We start from the raw sequence: 16,692 nt of genomic DNA on the forward strand, positions 1-16,692 counted from the left end.
GGGCCCACGGGGGTCTGCCCTACGCCGGGGAGCAGGCAGGGGGGTGGTCATATACAGGAGCCAGATGCCCCCCGATCTCAAGGGGGGAGCGTGCGGAAGGGGTGCCACTGGTCCCCTCCAAATAACCGTGTGGAGCTGAAGAGCCCTATACGGCACCCAAAGCTTCCCCACCCCAAAGACTGGGTGCTCCCCCAGTAGCATAGGGGTCCTATAGAGAAGCCCTGGGGAGCAGGTAACCCCAGGAATTGGGGCTGGGGGGGGGGCAGTTAACAGCCCATGGGGCCCCAGGAAGGGGGCAGTGCCCCAGTCATGTGGGGAATTCACAGCCCAGTATGGGAGCAGGGGTGTGTCCCAGCCCCAAAAGAGGGGACACCCGTCAGAAACCCGGGGGGTGCACAGCTCTGTAAACAACCCAGGTCCCCCCCAGCCCAGCCCCAAAGAGGGGTCACCCCCAGTAACTGGGGAGACGCACAGCTCTATATAGGACCGAGGTCCCCCCAAAACTGGGATGACCCCCCCAGTAACTTCGGGGGTGCACTGCCCTGCAAAAGACCAAGGTGCCCCGCCCCCAACAAAGACGGGTCACCCCCCAGTAAATGGGGGTGTAGGACGGAGGTCCCCCCCACCCCAAAGAGGGGATACCCCACCCAGTAACGGGGTGGGGGCGGGGGGGGGGGAGTGCACAGCCCCTTGTGTAGGACCCAGCCCCCCGCGTCCAGCCCTGGGAAGGGGGAGCCCCTAACCGGGCCCGGGGGGATGCCCCCAGCCCTGCCCCGGGGCGGGGACGAGCCCGACTCCCCGGGTACCGGTACCGGTACCGACACAGCCCCCACGCTCGCTCGCCCCCCCCGCCCCGCGGCGGGCACTCACCGTACATGGCCGCTGCCCCCCGGCCCGGCCCGGCCCGGCCCGGCTCGGCTCGGCTCGGCTCTGCCCGGCGCGGCTGCAACCGGCGCTGCCCGGCCCCGGGGAGGGGGAAGGCGGCACCGCAGCGGCGGCTCCTCCCGCCGCAGCGCCCGCCCCGCATCCCGCATCCCGCCCCCACGCAGCACCCACGGGGGTGGCGGGGGGGGGGGGGGGCCGCCCCGCAGCCTGGCTGGGGGGCAAAGCCGCCGGGGGGGGTGGGGGCTCTGCGCGGCGCGTTTGGGGATGTTCCCCCCGCCCCGTACCCCACCAGTGATCCCTGAGCATCCTTTCCCCACGGCCTCGGGTCCCGTTTGAGGATCCCAAATCCCAGCAGGGAGGATTTCCTCGAGAGTTTCCTCAGCGTTCCCACCTCTCCTACCGGGAATAAGCATCCCGGACACTTTTCCCCCGCGGGGAGGAGGAGGGGGAGATACCGCGAGGGCTGCCAACCCCACGGAGCGACCGTGAACACCGCGGCCCTTCCACGCGAAGCCGGCCTGGTTGGGCGGAAGATGCAGCAGGTTCCCAAAATCCGGAGTTTTGGAGGTGGCAGCGAGAGCTGCAAAGGGGGACAGCGCAGGAAACGCAGACAGATCCAGGTCGGCTCGGCTGCTTCTAGAAAGTGCCGGAGAGCGAGACGGGAATGCCAGGGAAAGGGCTGAGAGCGCTTGGAGAGGGTGAGGAATAGGGAAAATACCTCCTGGAGGTGCCTTTGCTGTGCGTTACCGCTGCAGTGCCCCTGGCAGCACGGAAGCGACGGCAGCTGAAGGGGAAACTGAGGCACGGCGTCACCCCGTCCAGGTTCCGGCATCGGTGGTCCCGGCCACACGTGACACGGACGCTCCGCCAGTGCTCCCAACGCACCAGTGCCCGGCCGCAGGTCGTGGATGTGAGCTCTGATCGTCTCCCAAGCTTCACCCAGCCGCGCGGTTCCTGCTCTCGCCTCCCAAAATCCACGACTCCTATCCGGCACCACAAACGGGAACGCGGGGTCCCGGCTTTCCCGACAGCCCAGGCAGAGAGCCACGAGCCAGCGTGCGGAGGCGACGGCTGCCACAGGAGGGTGGCAGGAAACGCCGCTGTGTCCCCGGGGCACAGGAGCACCCAGCGTGCCAGGCAGGGCCGGGACACGAGGAGGTGTCGGCGCATGGGGCGGCAGAGGGGCACGAAGAAGGACGCGGCGTGGTATGGCACGGCACGGCACGGCCCGGTTTGGCATGGTTTGGCAAGACCAACCCATCAGCAAAGCCCTGTCACAAACACGAGTGACCCAGCAAAGCAAAAACACTGCCCTGGGCTTTGGCTGGGGACAGGGACAAGGCTCAAGGTGACAGCCAGGGGACCGGAGAGGTGCTGGCACCGAGCTACCGCAGATCTCCCCCTCGCCGAGCTTTCGGCTGCGCCTCTTCCCACACGGCAAAGCCCCCGGGTTGGATCATCTAATTAGGCAATAGCTGATGCCTCGCCATCCTCCGCGCGGGGAAATGATGTTTTAATTAAAACATTTGGGGAGTTAATCTGTGCTGCCGATTCCCTGGGTGGCGGAGCAGCTGCACGAAGAGCCGCGTTCCCAGGGGACCGGAAGGCTTTGGCAGGGGACATGGCAGCAGTCGCAGGCGGAGGGATGGGGCTCCTGAGCGCCCCTGGTCAGACCCAGCCCCAGAGGCCGTCGAAATGTCCTTTTAATTGGGAATTAAAAGCCTGAGGATGAGGGAAGAGCCTGAAGCAGACGTGGCAAATCCCCTCCGGCCCAGGCGCCCTCGTCCCTGCGCTCACGGGGATTTGCGAGGTCATCGGCGCGCCGCAAAGGGACACGGTGGTCATGGGGGCGGCCAAGGAAACACGTCCCCCACAGCCGCTTTGGGGACCTGGGGACAGCCCCACTCAGCTGCCAGCTCCAGCCTCCATCATCATCGATGAGCCCTGAGGCCCCCTCGGCCCACACCCAAACCACACAGGGCTGGTTTGAACCCCAAAAGTTGGGATGCGACCCGGAGGCAGCTGGAGCTGCGACAGTCGTGTTGGGTGGCCGGCGAGGAGCTGCTCGCCCTTTGTCAGACACGTCCATCCCTGGACCATCTGCTCCCTCGCATCCCCCTGCTCTCCCGCAGCCGTTTCCATGGCCACGGAGCCGCTGCGGCAACCGCAGCGCGGGGTCCAGCCACGCATCCCTTCCCCGGTCACTTGGTCTCAGGGCGTTTGCGCCGGCTCTTGCACGCTCGCGTCCGTTCTGGCACCAACACTCGCCGCGTCGCTTGCACGACGCCCGGGGACGGGCTCTTCGCGTGCCCTGACGGTTCTCACGTGCAAACGCGCCACCTCTCGCACGTCTCCGTGTTATTTCTTGCGCCAGGATCCATTTCTCGCATGCAGGTGGCACGGGAGGGACAAGGACCTGGAGAAGGGACGCTGTCACAGCACAAGGCGACGCTGCCTGCGGGCAGCTTGCGCGTGGATCCCTCCGGCTGCAACGGATCCCTGTTGGGAGCACTGGTGTTTCCAGGGACATCAGCCCGAGATGCTCCAGCTCCAGAAGACGCTGTGGGCGAATCAACAGGTCACCTGAGCCACATCTCCTCCACGCCCTGGGACGACTCGGGGCTGGCTCCTGCGATGGCACCCTGCCCCATCTCCCCAGCCCTTGCAGCGCTGCGGGAGAAGCTCGTTGCGGATTTTCAGGGAGGCTCCACGTAGCTGGGGGCTACGAGGGCTAAGGGATCGTCCCCAGCGGCTGCACAGGCCACAGGGACACGTGCAAGGTTGTCACCACCACGGCTTTACGGGCACACCTCCATGCACGGCTGCTCCAGACCATCAAACGCAGCAGGGCGGCAGCGGCAGGGCCAGTTCAGCCATGGAGGCAAAAAATTCCAGTTTCTGCCAGCCAGAAACATCGGCTACACCCACACGGGCAACCCAGGCTGAGCGCGGACACGCCAGGAACATCTAAATCACGGAGAAGACCTCACTGCGTTGCCAAATGCCGAAGGGATGACCCAAGGGAGCGTCCGCTGAAGATCGGGAGACACCGAAGCTCGTGTCCCTGAGCCAGGACTGGGGTCTATGCGTGGAGGAAATCCCTCAGTTGTTATCCTTATTTCGAGCAGTTTCTTATAATCTTTTTTTAATCACCTCTTCACGTATTACTACATCATTTCTTGATGCACCAGTGTAGATTCAACGGGACCGGCACGGAAAAGGAGCAGAGGAGGGATGTGATGAGGGGCTACCAGGCCCAAAGGGTGCTTCGCAATGAAAAAGGACAGTCCCATCAGGGAATCCGGGATTCTCCAAGCCTGCTCGGCTGATGCGCATTGCTCGTCCGGAGAAGAGGCCGTGCTCTGCTCCCTGCCTGCCCGGCAGCCGCAGCCGTGCGAGTCTTTGCACACCCGGACATGAAGTCTCGTCCCCTATCACTGAATTACTGGATGTGCTGTCGTTACGACCTGGATAATTGCACTACTGAGCGGTATTTATTACCACACCATTATTTAGAGATAAATTGTTTATCCCTAAAGCTGCTGATCTGGTGCCTGTTGCCATATCCCGAACCTACACGTCGGCAGGGCCGCCCTACGCTGCCCAAACTCCGTGAAGAAGTCGGCACGGTGCTAAGCTGCTTCCTTCATCCTCCCGTCCAGGCTCGGAGGGGCTCCGTTCCTCCCAACCCAGAGAAAACCCCACTGAGGGCTTTATATCTGGTAGCAAAACAAGGAAAAAGAAAAAAAAAAAAAAAAAAAGACCTTCTTTCTTTCTCCTCTTTTCCAAACGGACTGAAGAACACGCTTGGCCCAGGATGAAACACCCAAAGGAAATCCCGACCTCACCTCTCACGTTGCTGGGATCGGGACAGGGCAGTAGGGATGGGAATTATAAGCCCATGGCATGCTCCTGCACGGCACTGGGAGTTACAAGCCCATTCCTACACTGCTACTGGGCAGGTGGGATCCCTCCCAGCTCGGGAAGGAGGGCAGTGCCCTGGGCCAAGGCGAGGAGCTGCCCAGAGTTGTCCCCCACTGGCAGCTCAAGGAGGAAGGGCTGAATTCACCAAATCAGCCGCCCAGATGCGTTTGTAAGAAACAGTAACGCCCATACGACCGGAAAAGTCTGTACGTGGAAGCGTAGGACCAGCGGAGGAAGGGTTAAAGGAATCAGCTTAAACTGGCACAGAGACATTGCCTGGTTTCATCAAACGGCCAGACAGGGAGAAGACAAAGAACAAACCGATGATAACAAATAGCAAAGCTGGAGATAAGGTGGCGTGAAGATGAAGAACAGAGCTGGAGCCATAAAACACCCAGAGATGGATAACGGCAGGACTCCCTCGGCAAAGATTTATGACACCAGACAATGAGGCAGCAGATCCCAAACAGCCCCGAACTGACCTGTCAGGAAGCAGCTTCTCCTTGCCCGTCAGCAGGAAGCCAGAAGAGGTGTTGAGGACTCGCCAGCCAGCGTCTCTGGTCCGTAGCGCACACCAATGACCCCCCCAGCACCCACTTCTGCCACCCCCTCTGCCAGACGGGACCTCTCACACCAGACCCGTGGTCCCAGCAGGACGTGGTGAGGCGGGGCTCAGCTCAGGGCACCTCAGTGGAGGAAACCCCCTCCCACGTCCACCTCTGTCAAGTCCTCAGAGAACCGAGAGATGCTCAAATCACGTGGGGCCTGCCTGGGGATCTTCTTGCCAAGAGGTGCCCGTGACCCCCCTGGGTAGAGGACCTCAAAACCCCCATCCACGTGTCCCCTCCTGGTACCTTGTCTTCGAGGCATGACACAAAGGTTCCCCTTCTTGACAGGATCTTGCTGGGCTACAAGGAGCAAACAAGGACATTATTTACAACGAGGATCCCTGGGGACGACCCACTCTAGCCCCTTGCACAGGGATGGGACCCCGTGGGTTGCGTCCCGGGGCACCACGGGGCCACTGCCAGCTCCCGTGTCACCCAAGGCCACCTATCTCCGCAACGTCCTCCCCTCAAGAAGGTATCTCACGAGGGGTCCACCCTCGAGGAGGGTCCATTTTCCCACAAAACTGGTTCAACGCCAACCCCAACAGCTCCAAAGATCAAACCAGCATCTTCCATCCAACCCCGCCCAGAAAGGCTGTGAGCCGCGTCCCACCCGACCTCCCCAGCCCGGCCCGTTCTTCATCCCACAGCGACCCAGCCGAGCGAGAGCGGGGTCCCACGGAGGGGGAAACACCGCCCCGTGGCCAGGCGGCAAGTCATGGGGGACAGGAGGTGTAACCCCCAAACGCCTTGCTCTGCCTGGAGCTCTCCAGGGCCACACAAACCCTCACGGCACCCAGGACTGGGCAGGACAAGACGCTACGCGGGGTGCTGCGTTTGAGCCCCTGCAGATGCTGGGACAGGGCAGGGGACGTGCTGCTGAAAGCAGGGGTGGGGACAGGCCCGGCCGGTGGGGAGGGGGCTGCTGCTCTCCCCCCTGCTGCCGGGGGCGGCCAGGGGACCCGGGCCTGGGCCTGGGCTTGTTCCTTCACTGTGCCGCCTCAGGGCTGACCCCGGGGCAGGGGAGAAAGCGGGGTAGGGGTAAGGGGGAAAAAGGGGGGGGAGGACAGGGGGAAGGGAAAAAGAACAAAGGGGAAAGAGAGGGAAAAGGAAAAGGAAAAAAAAAGGGGGGAGAAAGGAAAAAAAAGGGGGGAGAAAGGAAAAAAAAAAGGGGGGAGGAAGAAAAAAAAAGGGGGGAGGAAGAAAAAAAAAGGGGGGAGAAAGGAAAAAAAAGGGGGGAGAAAGGAAAAAGGAAAAATGGGAAAAAAGAGGGGAAATGGGGAGAAAGAGAAAGGGACAAGGGGAGAAAGAGGGGAAAAGGGAGGGGAGAGAAAGGGAAAAAGGGGGGAGAAAGGGAAAAGGGGAAGCAAACGGACAAGGGGCAGAAAAGGGAGAAGGGAGAGAAAAGGGAGAAGGGCCAGGGCCCCTCCGCACCTCGGTGCCGCCCCCTGCAGGGCGGTACCGGCGCCACCGCTCTCGCCAAATCTCGCGAGAACTTCGCGTTACGAACCGGGTCGGGGGTGGGGGGTGGCGGAGATCTCGCGCGAGCGGAGGTGCGGGGCGGTGAGGCGGCTCCGGGCCCGCTCTGCTCCCTTCCGCCACCGCCTCAACCGGGCCCGGCCCGGGCCGCGCCGCCCCGGGCCGCCATGGAGGCGAATCCGCCGAAGCGGAAGGAGCCGCGCAAGTCGTTGCGCATTAAAGTTATCTCCATGGGCAACGCGGAGGTGGGCAAGGTGAGGGCGTCGCGATTGGCGGGCCGGCGGTGGCTGGCGGGCCAGCTAGCCAACGGAGAGCTGGGCGCGGCTGGCCGCGCCGCTAGAGAGGCCGCGGATTGGTGGCTGTGCCGGCTGGTAGGAGCCAATCAGAAAGGGGTCGCGCCGTGCGATGCGAGGCGGCAGGTTGGGGCGGGTGGGGGATTGACAGCTGGGGGGGCGGGGCCGCGCGCCGTAATGCCGCGTTTTATTGGCGGCGTGGCAAAGGGGCGGGACTGCGTTTCGGCGCGAAGCCGGAGGCAGGTGTCATGGCGGCGGGTGGCACTGCGGCGCCCGCGGCCTCTGCTGTCTGGGCCTCCTCCGTGCCCGGGCTCCTGCCTACCCGCAGGCCCGGGCCGGGGCTCGCCGTGCCGCCCCGCCCCAGCGCGGCACGGGTGGGCAGGGCCTGGCCCGCGGCCCCGCTCGGGCCCACGGGGCTCCCTGTGGGATGGGGTTGTCCCCCCTCCACCCGCCGTGCCCCAGCCGCCGGCGCTGTCGTGCAGCGCCTGAGGGCAGAGGGCGTGGATCCAGCCCTTCCCGGAGGGCACTGGGAGGCTGCTGCGGGAATCCCACCCCTCCCCGGCTTGGCTTTAGTCAGAATTTCCTTAGGGGCCCCCTTTCCCACAGCAGCTCTTCTCCAGGATGTTATTCCTTCTCCCAGCCAGGTTCTGTTCTGCCCTTTTTGTTTGTTTGTTTGCTAAATAAGTGTAGTCCTGTGAAACCGCTGGCAGCACGAGGACTGCCTTGGGGCAGACACATACCTCGTCGCTGGCCAGAAAATCCAAAAAGATCTTACAGAACAGAGAGAGCGGGCAAGGAGGTGGCAGGTGACGTTTATCCGTATGGCGTTTATCTCTCCATGGCTCCTAGCAGCCGACTTGCTCTCCCTAAACGGTATCTCTGTCAGTCAAGAGCAGAACCGGGGCTGGAGGGACCTGTTCTGACCCTGAATGCGCTGACAAAATACTCTTCATGGCCTCTGGGGAGCCGTCTGCCCCCAGACCCCTGAACGGCTCCTCCAGGCTGGATATTTTCTGTAGGAGAATAAATGGGAGTTTCTTGGCACTCCGGTCTCCAAACAGGTAAGGAGTAACTGACGCCCGGTGGCTTTTCCTTCTTTTTGTAGAAAGAAAATTGCTCCTGGCAAAAAATGGTGCTTGTTTTGTGGATTAATTAGTTGGTTTAGGGACTTAGGGGCAGAGTTGATGTCCCTGCTGCCATCCAGCTGGCTGAGGGCTGTCAGCAAATTCCCCGTTGATGGAATATTACGGCGTGCAGTGCCCTCCTGCTGAGTCTGTCTCTCTTCCTTTCTCCCAGAGCTGCATTATAAAGCGTTATTGTGAGAAGAGGTTCGTTCCCAAGTACCTGGCGACCATCGGCATTGACTACGGCGTCACAAAGTAAGTCCCTTCGCGGGTTTCCAAGCCATGGTCTGCGTTTTTGCTTTAATAATAAGACCGTCTGCCTTCCTCTGGTAGCATAGCTCCTCGTTATTGTGTTTTATCCAGAGCCGGTGCCGTCCTCCGTGTCTGACCGTCTCTAGGGGCAGCTTAAACCGCGGCACTCAGAACTCCGTACCGATTTTTCTGCCCCTGGTCACCCAGCTCTTTCTCCACAGAGGGCTGGCAGAGATAAGGGGTGTTCCTGTGAGGACGCAGCCCGTGCGAGGGCTGAGCTAGAGCCTTCTTTCTCTTGCAGAGTGCAGATCAGAGACCGAGAGATCAAGGTGAACATTTTCGACATGGCGGGGCACCCGTTCTTCTACGAGGTAAGGCAGACGCGGCTCTGGGCGGCGCCCCGCGGGGCTGCCGCCAGCTGAGCCATCTCGGAAGCGTTCGGCATCCGACAGCTTTCCTCAGATCTGCCTGAAATTGGGTTTGGGGGGGTGAGAAATTTGAAAACAGGTATTTTTTAGGAGCTTCCTCTGCAACAACACGCCCACTTCTTTCCTGCCACGGACAGCTAACACAGGCCAGCTCTGGAAACCCCCGCTGCCTCTCTGCCAGCAGGGACTCCCTGCTGCTAGGGGCCCTCGAATCCAGGAGCGTGACAGGGGTGAAGCTGCCACAGCTTCGTACTCTGAGGTCCTGCCGGTAGCGGGGCCGAGTGCGTGTGTCCTGGTTTCAGCAGGGATGGAGTTAATTCTCCGCTCAGTAGCCGGATTTTGGATGTGAAGAGTGTTGATAAACACACTGATGATCAGAGCTGTTGCTAATGAGACCGAGGACGCTGTCTGGCTTTCCAGATCTCGCTAATGTGGGGGCATCCTGCTCTCTCTCATCGCTCTCCTCCCTCTCGATGCTTTGCTGGCTTCTTGGTTTCGTTTCTGCAGTCGCTGACATCAGGTGATGAGAAATGGTGCATTGTTTATTTTGTATATTTTCGTATCCTTATATTTTATTATTATTGTCATTTTGCTTTGCTATTCTAGTCTTCATCTCGACCCACAAGTTTTTTTTTCCTTCTCAATTCTCTCCTCCGTCTCACTGGGGAGAGGGAAGGTGGGTGAGAAACTGTGTGGTGACCAGGTTGTTCTTCTAAACAGAAGAACAACCCAAAAACTTTTCTCATAAACCATGAGTCTAAAGTTTGATTTCTACAAGCTACCACTCGTGTTGCTAGCCCTATTTCAAAGCCCTTGTGCTTACAAATCTGCCCGTCCTGAGGTTAAATTTACTCTGATTGGGAGATCTCTGGAGCTTACCTTGGGCGTTTGTAGCGTGCCGGCATCCTAATCCGTGACCAAAGTGCTGTGAAACACTCTGCAGTTGGGCTAGGTGATTGCTGTAGGTCCCTTCCAAGCGAAATATTCAATTTACAAATCGAAAAGCGCTGTTTACAAAAAGGAGCGTGCAGGATCAAGCTGTAGGATTTTAACATACAGGCTGCCACATCCGTTTTGGAGAGCTGGCACGAGGGAACGAGCGTGCTCACTTGCTGATCACGTTTATTTTAAATTATAAACAAAGTAATAAAGTGGGCTCACAAATGGGAGAAAGGAAAATGAAACGTTTATCCGGTGTAATCCTGTTGTTTTAACAGTGCTAATTCTGAATTCTAAGTATCCTGTGGATGCTTGGTGAGGGGTCATCCTGCGAGTAATAAAAACGTCAGGAAAGAAGATTTTTATAACGCGATAAATGCTAAGGTGACATACCAGAAGTGAAAAAGTGAGGGCAAAAGAGTGAGACAGCAATGAGGAATGTAATGGTTTGTACTGGCCAGGTGGCTGCCTGGCTGCTGACTGTAATTTGTCCGGTTGCTGATAAGCCTCCCGTTCCTCCCCTGCGTTCTCAGCGTTTGCAGGTTGCGCGGTGTGAAGTTTTGGGCACAACAAGGATTTCTGTGTTTGTTTCTCTCTGTGCGTAGAGCTACAAGCCTTGGTTTGCGTTTGTAAGTCCTGATATAGCACAAGTAATCAGTGGAATGTAATTAAGGAGAGCCTGGAATACAGCAGGGAGATTGGGGGACGGAGCTGACAGCATGAAGAAATTTCTGGCTATGCCACAGCCATGTGAGAGGAAATTGAGGAGAGAAAGACTCTGAGTCTTTGGAAAGCGTAAGGGGCTTAAACTGTCAATTTGGGGAATAAATATGTGGGAAATATTTATTGGAGAGAGGCAAGACAGAAAACTGCTGCTGCTTTCTTTGAGTTTGTATTTTCAGCATTCAGTGCTTGTAAATGTGTAGTATGTCTCTGGTGTATAGCTGGTTTTATACTAAAATGTAAGTAAAGAGGGGGAAAAAAGGAGAGAAAAAAAAAAAAACAACTAGGCACAAATATAAGTTGGGAGAGGAGTGGCTGGAGAGCAGCCCTGCAGAAAGGAAGGGATGTGAGGGTGCTGGTCGCTGTGAGGCGGCGGCGTGCCCTGGCAGCCAGGAGCGCAAACCGCACCCCGGGCTGCATCCAATGCAGCAGAGCCAGCCGGTGAAATCAGGTGGTCACCCCGCCGCAGCGCAGCCTCACCTGGAGAGCTGTGTGCGGTTCTGGGCCCCTCAGCGTTCGAGAGGATGTGAAGGTCCCAGAGGAGGGCAGCCGAGCTGGTGAAAGGCTGGGAGGAATGTCCTCGGAGCAGCTGCTGAGGGCTTTGGGCTTGTCCCATTTGGAGAAAAGGAGGCTGAGGGGCGACCTCATTGCTCTCCGCAGCTTCCTGAGGAGGGGACGTGGAGAGGACGGTGCTGATTGCTTCTCCCCGCTATCCAGTGACAGGACAGGCGGGAATGGTTCAGAGCTGCACCGGGAGACGTTTAAACTGGATGTAAGGAAGCATTTCTTTACCGAGAGCGTGGTCAGACACCGGAACAGCTTCCTGGAGCGGTGGTTCACGCTCCAGGCCTGTCAGTGTTTAAGAGTCGTTCGGACAGTGCCCTTGACAACGCGCTGTCACTTGGTCGGCCCTGAACTGGTCGGGCAGTTGGACTGGGTGGTCGTTGTAGGTCCCTCCCAACTGAAGTAGCCTGTTCTATTCCAGTCTCTGTCCTGTACCTGACCTTAGACCCTCGTCTGAGGAGAAGGACTTGGGGGTCCTGGTGGAGGAGAAGCTCAGCATGAGCCGGCAACGTGCGCTCACAGCCCAGAAACCAACGGCACCCTGGGCTGCACCCCCAGCAGCGTGGGCAGCAGGGCGAGGGAGGGGATTCTGCCCCTCTGCTCCGCTCTGGTGAGACCCCCCTGCAGCGCTGCGTCCAGCTCTGGAGCCCCCAACAGCAGAAGGACGTGGAGCTGCTGGAGAGGGTCCAGAGGAGGCCACGCAGATGCTGAGAGGGCTGGAGCAGCTCTGCTGTGAGGCCAGGCTGAGAGAGCTGGGGCTGTTCAGCCTGGAGAAGAGGAGGCTCCGGGGAGAGCTGAGAGCGGCTCCCAGTGCCCAAAGGGGGCTGCAGGAAAGGTGGGGAGAGACTCTTCGGCAGGGCCTGCTGGGACAGGACGAGGGGGAATGGTTTTAAAATAGAGGGAGGCAGATTCAGATTAGATAGTAGGAAGAAATTTTTTACACTGAGGGTGGTGGGGCACTGTCCCAGGTTGCCCAGAGAGGCGGTGGGTGCCCCATCCCTGGAAACATTCCAGGCCAGGTTGGCCGGGGCTCTGAGCAACCTGATGTGGTTGGAGATGTCCCTGCTCCTGGCAGGGGGGTTGGGCTGGGTGGCCTTTGAAGGTCCCTTCCCACCCAAACCATTCTGGGATTCTGTGATCTAGCAGCTGTCCTGGGAATCCTCGGTCTCCCCAGTTGCTGGCACTGGGCATACAGGCCCCAGAGGGCACAGCCCTGCTCCAGCTGCTGGTGAAGAACTCCTTACCCCTCCCTGCCCACCCACACAGATATTCTGTGGGTCCCTCCAGTAGCTGGGCTGAAACATGCGGTGTGCGGGGTGGCTGGCCCTGGATCCTCGCTCTCCCCACTGCCTCACATGCAGAGGAGTGTGGAGATGAGATTTTTACCACAGAACCAAGGAAGTGCCGGGTAAATGGCGCCCCCCCAAATCCGCTCTCAGCCCTGCGGTTGCCGGTGCCAGCGCCCTGCCTTTGTCCCCGCAGGTGAGGAATGAGTTTTACAAGGACACACAAGGAGTCATCCTGGTCTACGACGTCGGACAAAAGGAGTCCTTCGACGCGCTGGACGCGTGGCTGGCCGAGATGAAGCAGGAACTGGGCCCCCACGGGAACATGGAGAACGTCGTCTTCGTCGTCTGTGCCAACAAGGTGGGCTGCGGCGGGGAGCCGGGCTGCGGTGGGGTCCCGATCTCCAGCCCTCGGGGCTCGGTGCGTTCCCAGCTCCAGCCCAAGCTGTTGAGCTCCAGCTGCAGCAAGGGAGATGTTGTTAGGTTATAGGGAAGACTTTGTAAGAGCCAGATCTGTGTGTGAGGAGCGCTGGGGACTGCATTTCAACAGGGCTTTGAGAATGTGGTGGCCACGCATCAGTTAGGAAGGGATCGAGTAGAGGTGACGTCTCGAGTAGACAAACTTTCAAATTCACTTGAATTTTTGTGCTTGCTTTCCACACTGCCTCCGTCCCTTCAGGATGAGCAGACAGGCCCCTCACCCCCTGTTAGACGATCAGCCTTGGAGCTGTGTTCCCCAGCTGCCGCCGCAGACCCTGGCTGAGCTCTGATCTCTGCCTTTTCTCCCGGTCTAGATCGACTGCACCAAGCACCGCAGCGTGGATGAGAGCGAGGGGCGGCTCTGGGCCGAGAGCCGGGGCTTTCTGTACTTTGAGACATCGGCACAAACAGGAGAAGGAATCAACGAGATGTTTCAGGTGAGGTGTAACGAAGGTGGGGAGGGCACAGACACCACGCTGAACCAGGATTTGATGGCAGAATGACTCCTGAACTGCCCAGATCTCACAAAACCTCTTAGCCCTCTGCCCCAGAGGTGTCTTCGCAGCGAAATGCTCCCCTGAGGAAGCCGTAGCTGCTTGGAGCAGGGTCCTCCCAGTGCTGAGCTGGCCCTGGCATTGCGTTGCTCAGAGCTGCTGATCCCTCGCGCTGCGCTGGGAACGCGATGCAGAGGTGCCCCTGTCGCCTAGTTAGGCCTAGCACTGAGCTGAAGTGGCTTTGAGATAAACGTGGGGCCTGGCCGCCTCCTCAGTCTGTCCCGTGGCCCTTGCAGGGACTGGATCTCCCCAGACTGGGGGTGTCTCAGCCCCCCACGGCCCAGGCAGTTGTCCGAATGCTCCCCCGTACTTCAGAAGATGAGCCCACGGGCAGCGGGCTCTCCTGCGCGCTGCCGGCGCCTTTGGGGACCGATCCTTCCCGCTAACTCCTCCCTGTGCCCGCAGACTTTTTACTCCGCCATCGTCGACCTGTGTGACAACGGCGGGAAGCGCCCCCCCTCCAGCGTGGGCGTGGGCTTCACCAAAGAGCAGGCGGATGCCATTCGCAGGATCCGCAACAGCAAGGACAGCTGGGACATGCTGGGGGTCAAACCCGGCGCCACCAGGTGAGGGGCGATTTCGGCGTTTGCGTGGCTGTCGCTGCTCTTTGTGCCCTCCCCGCCCCGATCAGGCTGCTTGGGGTCTGGGATCTGTGACCTGCCTGCTGGTAAGCTCATCTGATTTATATAGCAGCTGGGCACAAGTATCTAGCCGCGAAACTGAGGCAGTGCAAAAGAAACCCTCGGTCCTGAGCACCAAATCTCCCCTTTTAACAGACGAGGCAGGCCGGAGGCAAGGGGGAGGTGACGAACAGGAGAATTTCAGCCCTGCATCCGGCCTCTGGGCTGAGCTGTCTCTGGTCCCTCGCTTGCCAGATGTGTTTGGAGCGGCTCCAGCTTTACTTTCCTCGCTCTCCACGCTTAAAAGCTCGGAGAAGGCTGCTGTAAGGCTGCTGCCCGCCTTGTCAAAAAGGGATTGATGTTGCAGCTCTTCCACCTGGAAACGGTGTTCCCACAGGACAGGCTTTCTCTTGTCTTCATCGGAGGAGCTCTGGCCAGGGGGAGCTGGTCCTTGCCCGTGGAAGGGGTTGGATATTGAAGTGTCCCTGTTCTGCTGAGTGACTCGGGCGGGTAAATCAAGCTCCCAGAGCTACGCCTTGCTTTCTGAAACACAAGGGCTGCCCGTGTGTACCCCTTGTGGAGGGGCTGGGGGGTGGGGTTTTGGATAACGTACGTCGTTCGGGGATCATACATGCTCCCGTTGGCTCTCTGGAATGTAAATATGGAACCTAACCCCTCCTCCAGCCCCTCTCATCCACGGGGAGAGATCAGCGGCTCCGCAGGGCGCTTTGTGCCGGCACGGACAGACTGGCCTCCCTCAGGAGGAGCCCCCAGCTCTCCGCAGGCTGCGGCTGGAGTCGAGCTGTCTGCCTTGGACCCAAGGCTTCAAGGGCTGAAGTGCTGCGCAGTGCCTTCGCCCGGAGCGCGTGGGCGGTTTGATGCGGAGCTGAGTCAGGGTGCGTGTGCCCCCACGCTGTCTCCCAGCTTTCTGCTCTCATGGTGCCGGAGGCTTGGCACACGTGTGGAAGGCACGTGTCTGGCATGATGGGAGCGGTCGTGCCGGCCCAGTCCCGTGGTGGAGGGGGTGTATCGGCCCCAGGAGAGGGGTTCTTCCCGCTCCTCTGCTCCTTCTGCACCGAGAAGGGCCCTGTGTGCTTTTCTTCAGCTCCAAAGCCTGGAGATCCTTGGTGCCGGCAAGGGAAGCGTTCGGAGGTGTCCGCACAGGGGCGTTTAGCACGGGGGCAGCTCCTGGCCCTGCTGTACTCTGCCAGGTGGGACAAAGCTGAGCTGGGCTGCGCCCCACGTGGGTCCCCTCACTCTTGTCATGTCTCCTAGGGACGAAGTGAACAAAGCCTATCGGAAGCTGGCCGTGCTGCTCCACCCCGATAAGTGCGTGGCTCCCGGCAGCGAGGACGCCTTCAAAGCGGTGGTGAACGCCCGGACTGCGCTTCTCAAAAACATCAAGTAGGGAACAGAGCCTCTCAGAACTGGAAACCTTCTCCTCCTTCCCAGCTAGCTCCCGGGCCGCCGTACGGCCGTGGGGCACCCCTCTCCTCCTCACGCTTACCGCTGCCGTGGACACGGACGCTCCCAGCACCGGCTGCGGGAGCAGGACTGCATCCGACCGTAGCGCGCTTGCGATGTGCTGCGAAGAGGGCAGAGCGCTGAGGAGGGGAGAGGGACCCCGGAGCCCTCCCTGCACCCCCGGGCCCAGGCGTGCTTGGTGTAAGCGCTGGAAGCAGCGAGGGCCCCGCCTTCCGGGCTGTGTTACACCTCCCGGGAGTCCCCAGCCGCGGAGGGGTTTGGATGTGAGGCTCTAAGCTGTGGATGCAGCGAGGGCAGAGCGAGGTGCGACAGCCTGAGAGCGCTGGTGCTGTGGGTGGAGGACGCCCAGGAGGGGCGGTGGGTTGTCGTCCTGGAGCCGCCTCTGCGGGCCTGCCCGTGCTGACAGCCGCGCGGCTGAGAGCTCCCCCCCGGCCTCCTTCCAGCTGATACCCAACCGTGCCGCTTCTGGCGGTGAGGAAGAGGATGGGCTGCTTGATGAAACCTCTCTGGTACTGAGGGAGACGCTGGCTCCAGGAGCGTCCTCTTCCCCTTCCTCCTCAAGCTGTCGCGGTGCCAGGAGCAGTCCCTTTGGCAGGGCGAGGGCTCTCCCAGCTCCTCGTGCTCCTCGTCGCAGCACGGAGTCTCCCGCCACCGCGTCTTCCATCTCCCTGAGCTCAACTCGTCGGGAAGAGTCCCTCCCTCAAGCCACGCGTTCCCTCTCTCCCAGCCCTCCGCTCGCGCCACGCTGGCGAGCTCTGGGTCGGTGCCACCGTCCCCCGTGGGGGATTGTCCCCAGGCGTGGGTGCCCCTGGCTGTTTGCGTGCGGGAGGAGGGTGCTGACCCGAGGAGGAAGCAATTCGGCTCCCGAAGCGGCTGCCTGTCAGCTCTGCCCTTCCTCCTGTCGACCAGCCTCATCTCCTGAGCTTCGCCCGCGCTGCGGAGCTGCGTGGCTGCCTGCGACGCACCCCCTCGCTTGGCCCCCCCCTCTTTTTCCCGCAGCAGCAATGCATCGCCCTCCCGTGCTGCTTGCCTTACGGGTTGCTCCCTC

The 16,692-nt window shown here is 60.3% G+C and overlaps 2 protein-coding genes across 3 annotated transcripts in view; one reads left to right on the plus strand and one right to left on the minus strand.

Annotated features, from left to right (window-relative positions):
* The window catches only part of EFR3B (EFR3 homolog B), a 42,230-nt gene extending 35,233 nt beyond the window's left edge, over nt 1-6,997 (minus strand). The window contains exons 1-2 of one of the 2 annotated variants that reach the window (XM_086743578.1): nt 6,928-6,997; nt 5,664-5,717 (exon numbers count right to left, since the gene is read on the minus strand). In XM_086743578.1, the coding sequence (XP_086599704.1) occupies nt 5,664-5,679 (16 nt within the window). In that variant the 5' untranslated portion in view covers nt 5,680-5,717; nt 6,928-6,997. Of the gene's footprint in view, nt 1-870; nt 949-5,663; nt 5,718-6,927 lie in introns of those variants that run through there. The other variant, XM_086743579.1, reaches the window with a different exon arrangement.
* Nucleotides 6,935-16,166, plus strand: DNAJC27 (DnaJ heat shock protein family (Hsp40) member C27). Its single transcript, XM_086743581.1, has 7 exons — nt 6,935-7,150; nt 8,486-8,568; nt 8,867-8,936; nt 12,702-12,866; nt 13,300-13,422; nt 13,945-14,105; nt 15,435-16,166. Exons 1-7 carry the CDS (start codon nt 7,064-7,066, stop codon nt 15,565-15,567), a joined length of 822 nt encoding a protein of 273 aa, XP_086599707.1. The 5' UTR covers nt 6,935-7,063; the 3' UTR covers nt 15,568-16,166.
* Nucleotides 16,167-16,692: the final 526 nt, after the last annotated feature.

The sequence above is a fragment of the Chlamydotis macqueenii genome, chromosome 3 (assembly GCF_036417535.1).
Source record: "Chlamydotis macqueenii isolate bChlMac1 chromosome 3, bChlMac1.mat, whole genome shotgun sequence".
NCBI classification, from domain to species: Eukaryota; Metazoa; Chordata; class Aves; order Otidiformes; family Otididae; genus Chlamydotis; species Chlamydotis macqueenii.

Excerpts from the sequence above, each read along its gene's own strand:
- DNAJC27 (XM_086743581.1), top strand. The coding sequence starts at position 7,064 with ATGGAGGCGAATCCGCCGAAGCGGAAGGAGCCGCGCAAGTCGTTGCGC. Across the intron at positions 13,423-13,944 it reads GAATCAACGAGATGTTTCAG|ACTTTTTACTCCGCCATCGT; the intron begins GTGAGGTGTAAC and ends CTGTGCCCGCAG. Across the intron at positions 14,106-15,434 it reads GTCAAACCCGGCGCCACCAG|GGACGAAGTGAACAAAGCCT; the intron begins GTGAGGGGCGAT and ends CATGTCTCCTAG.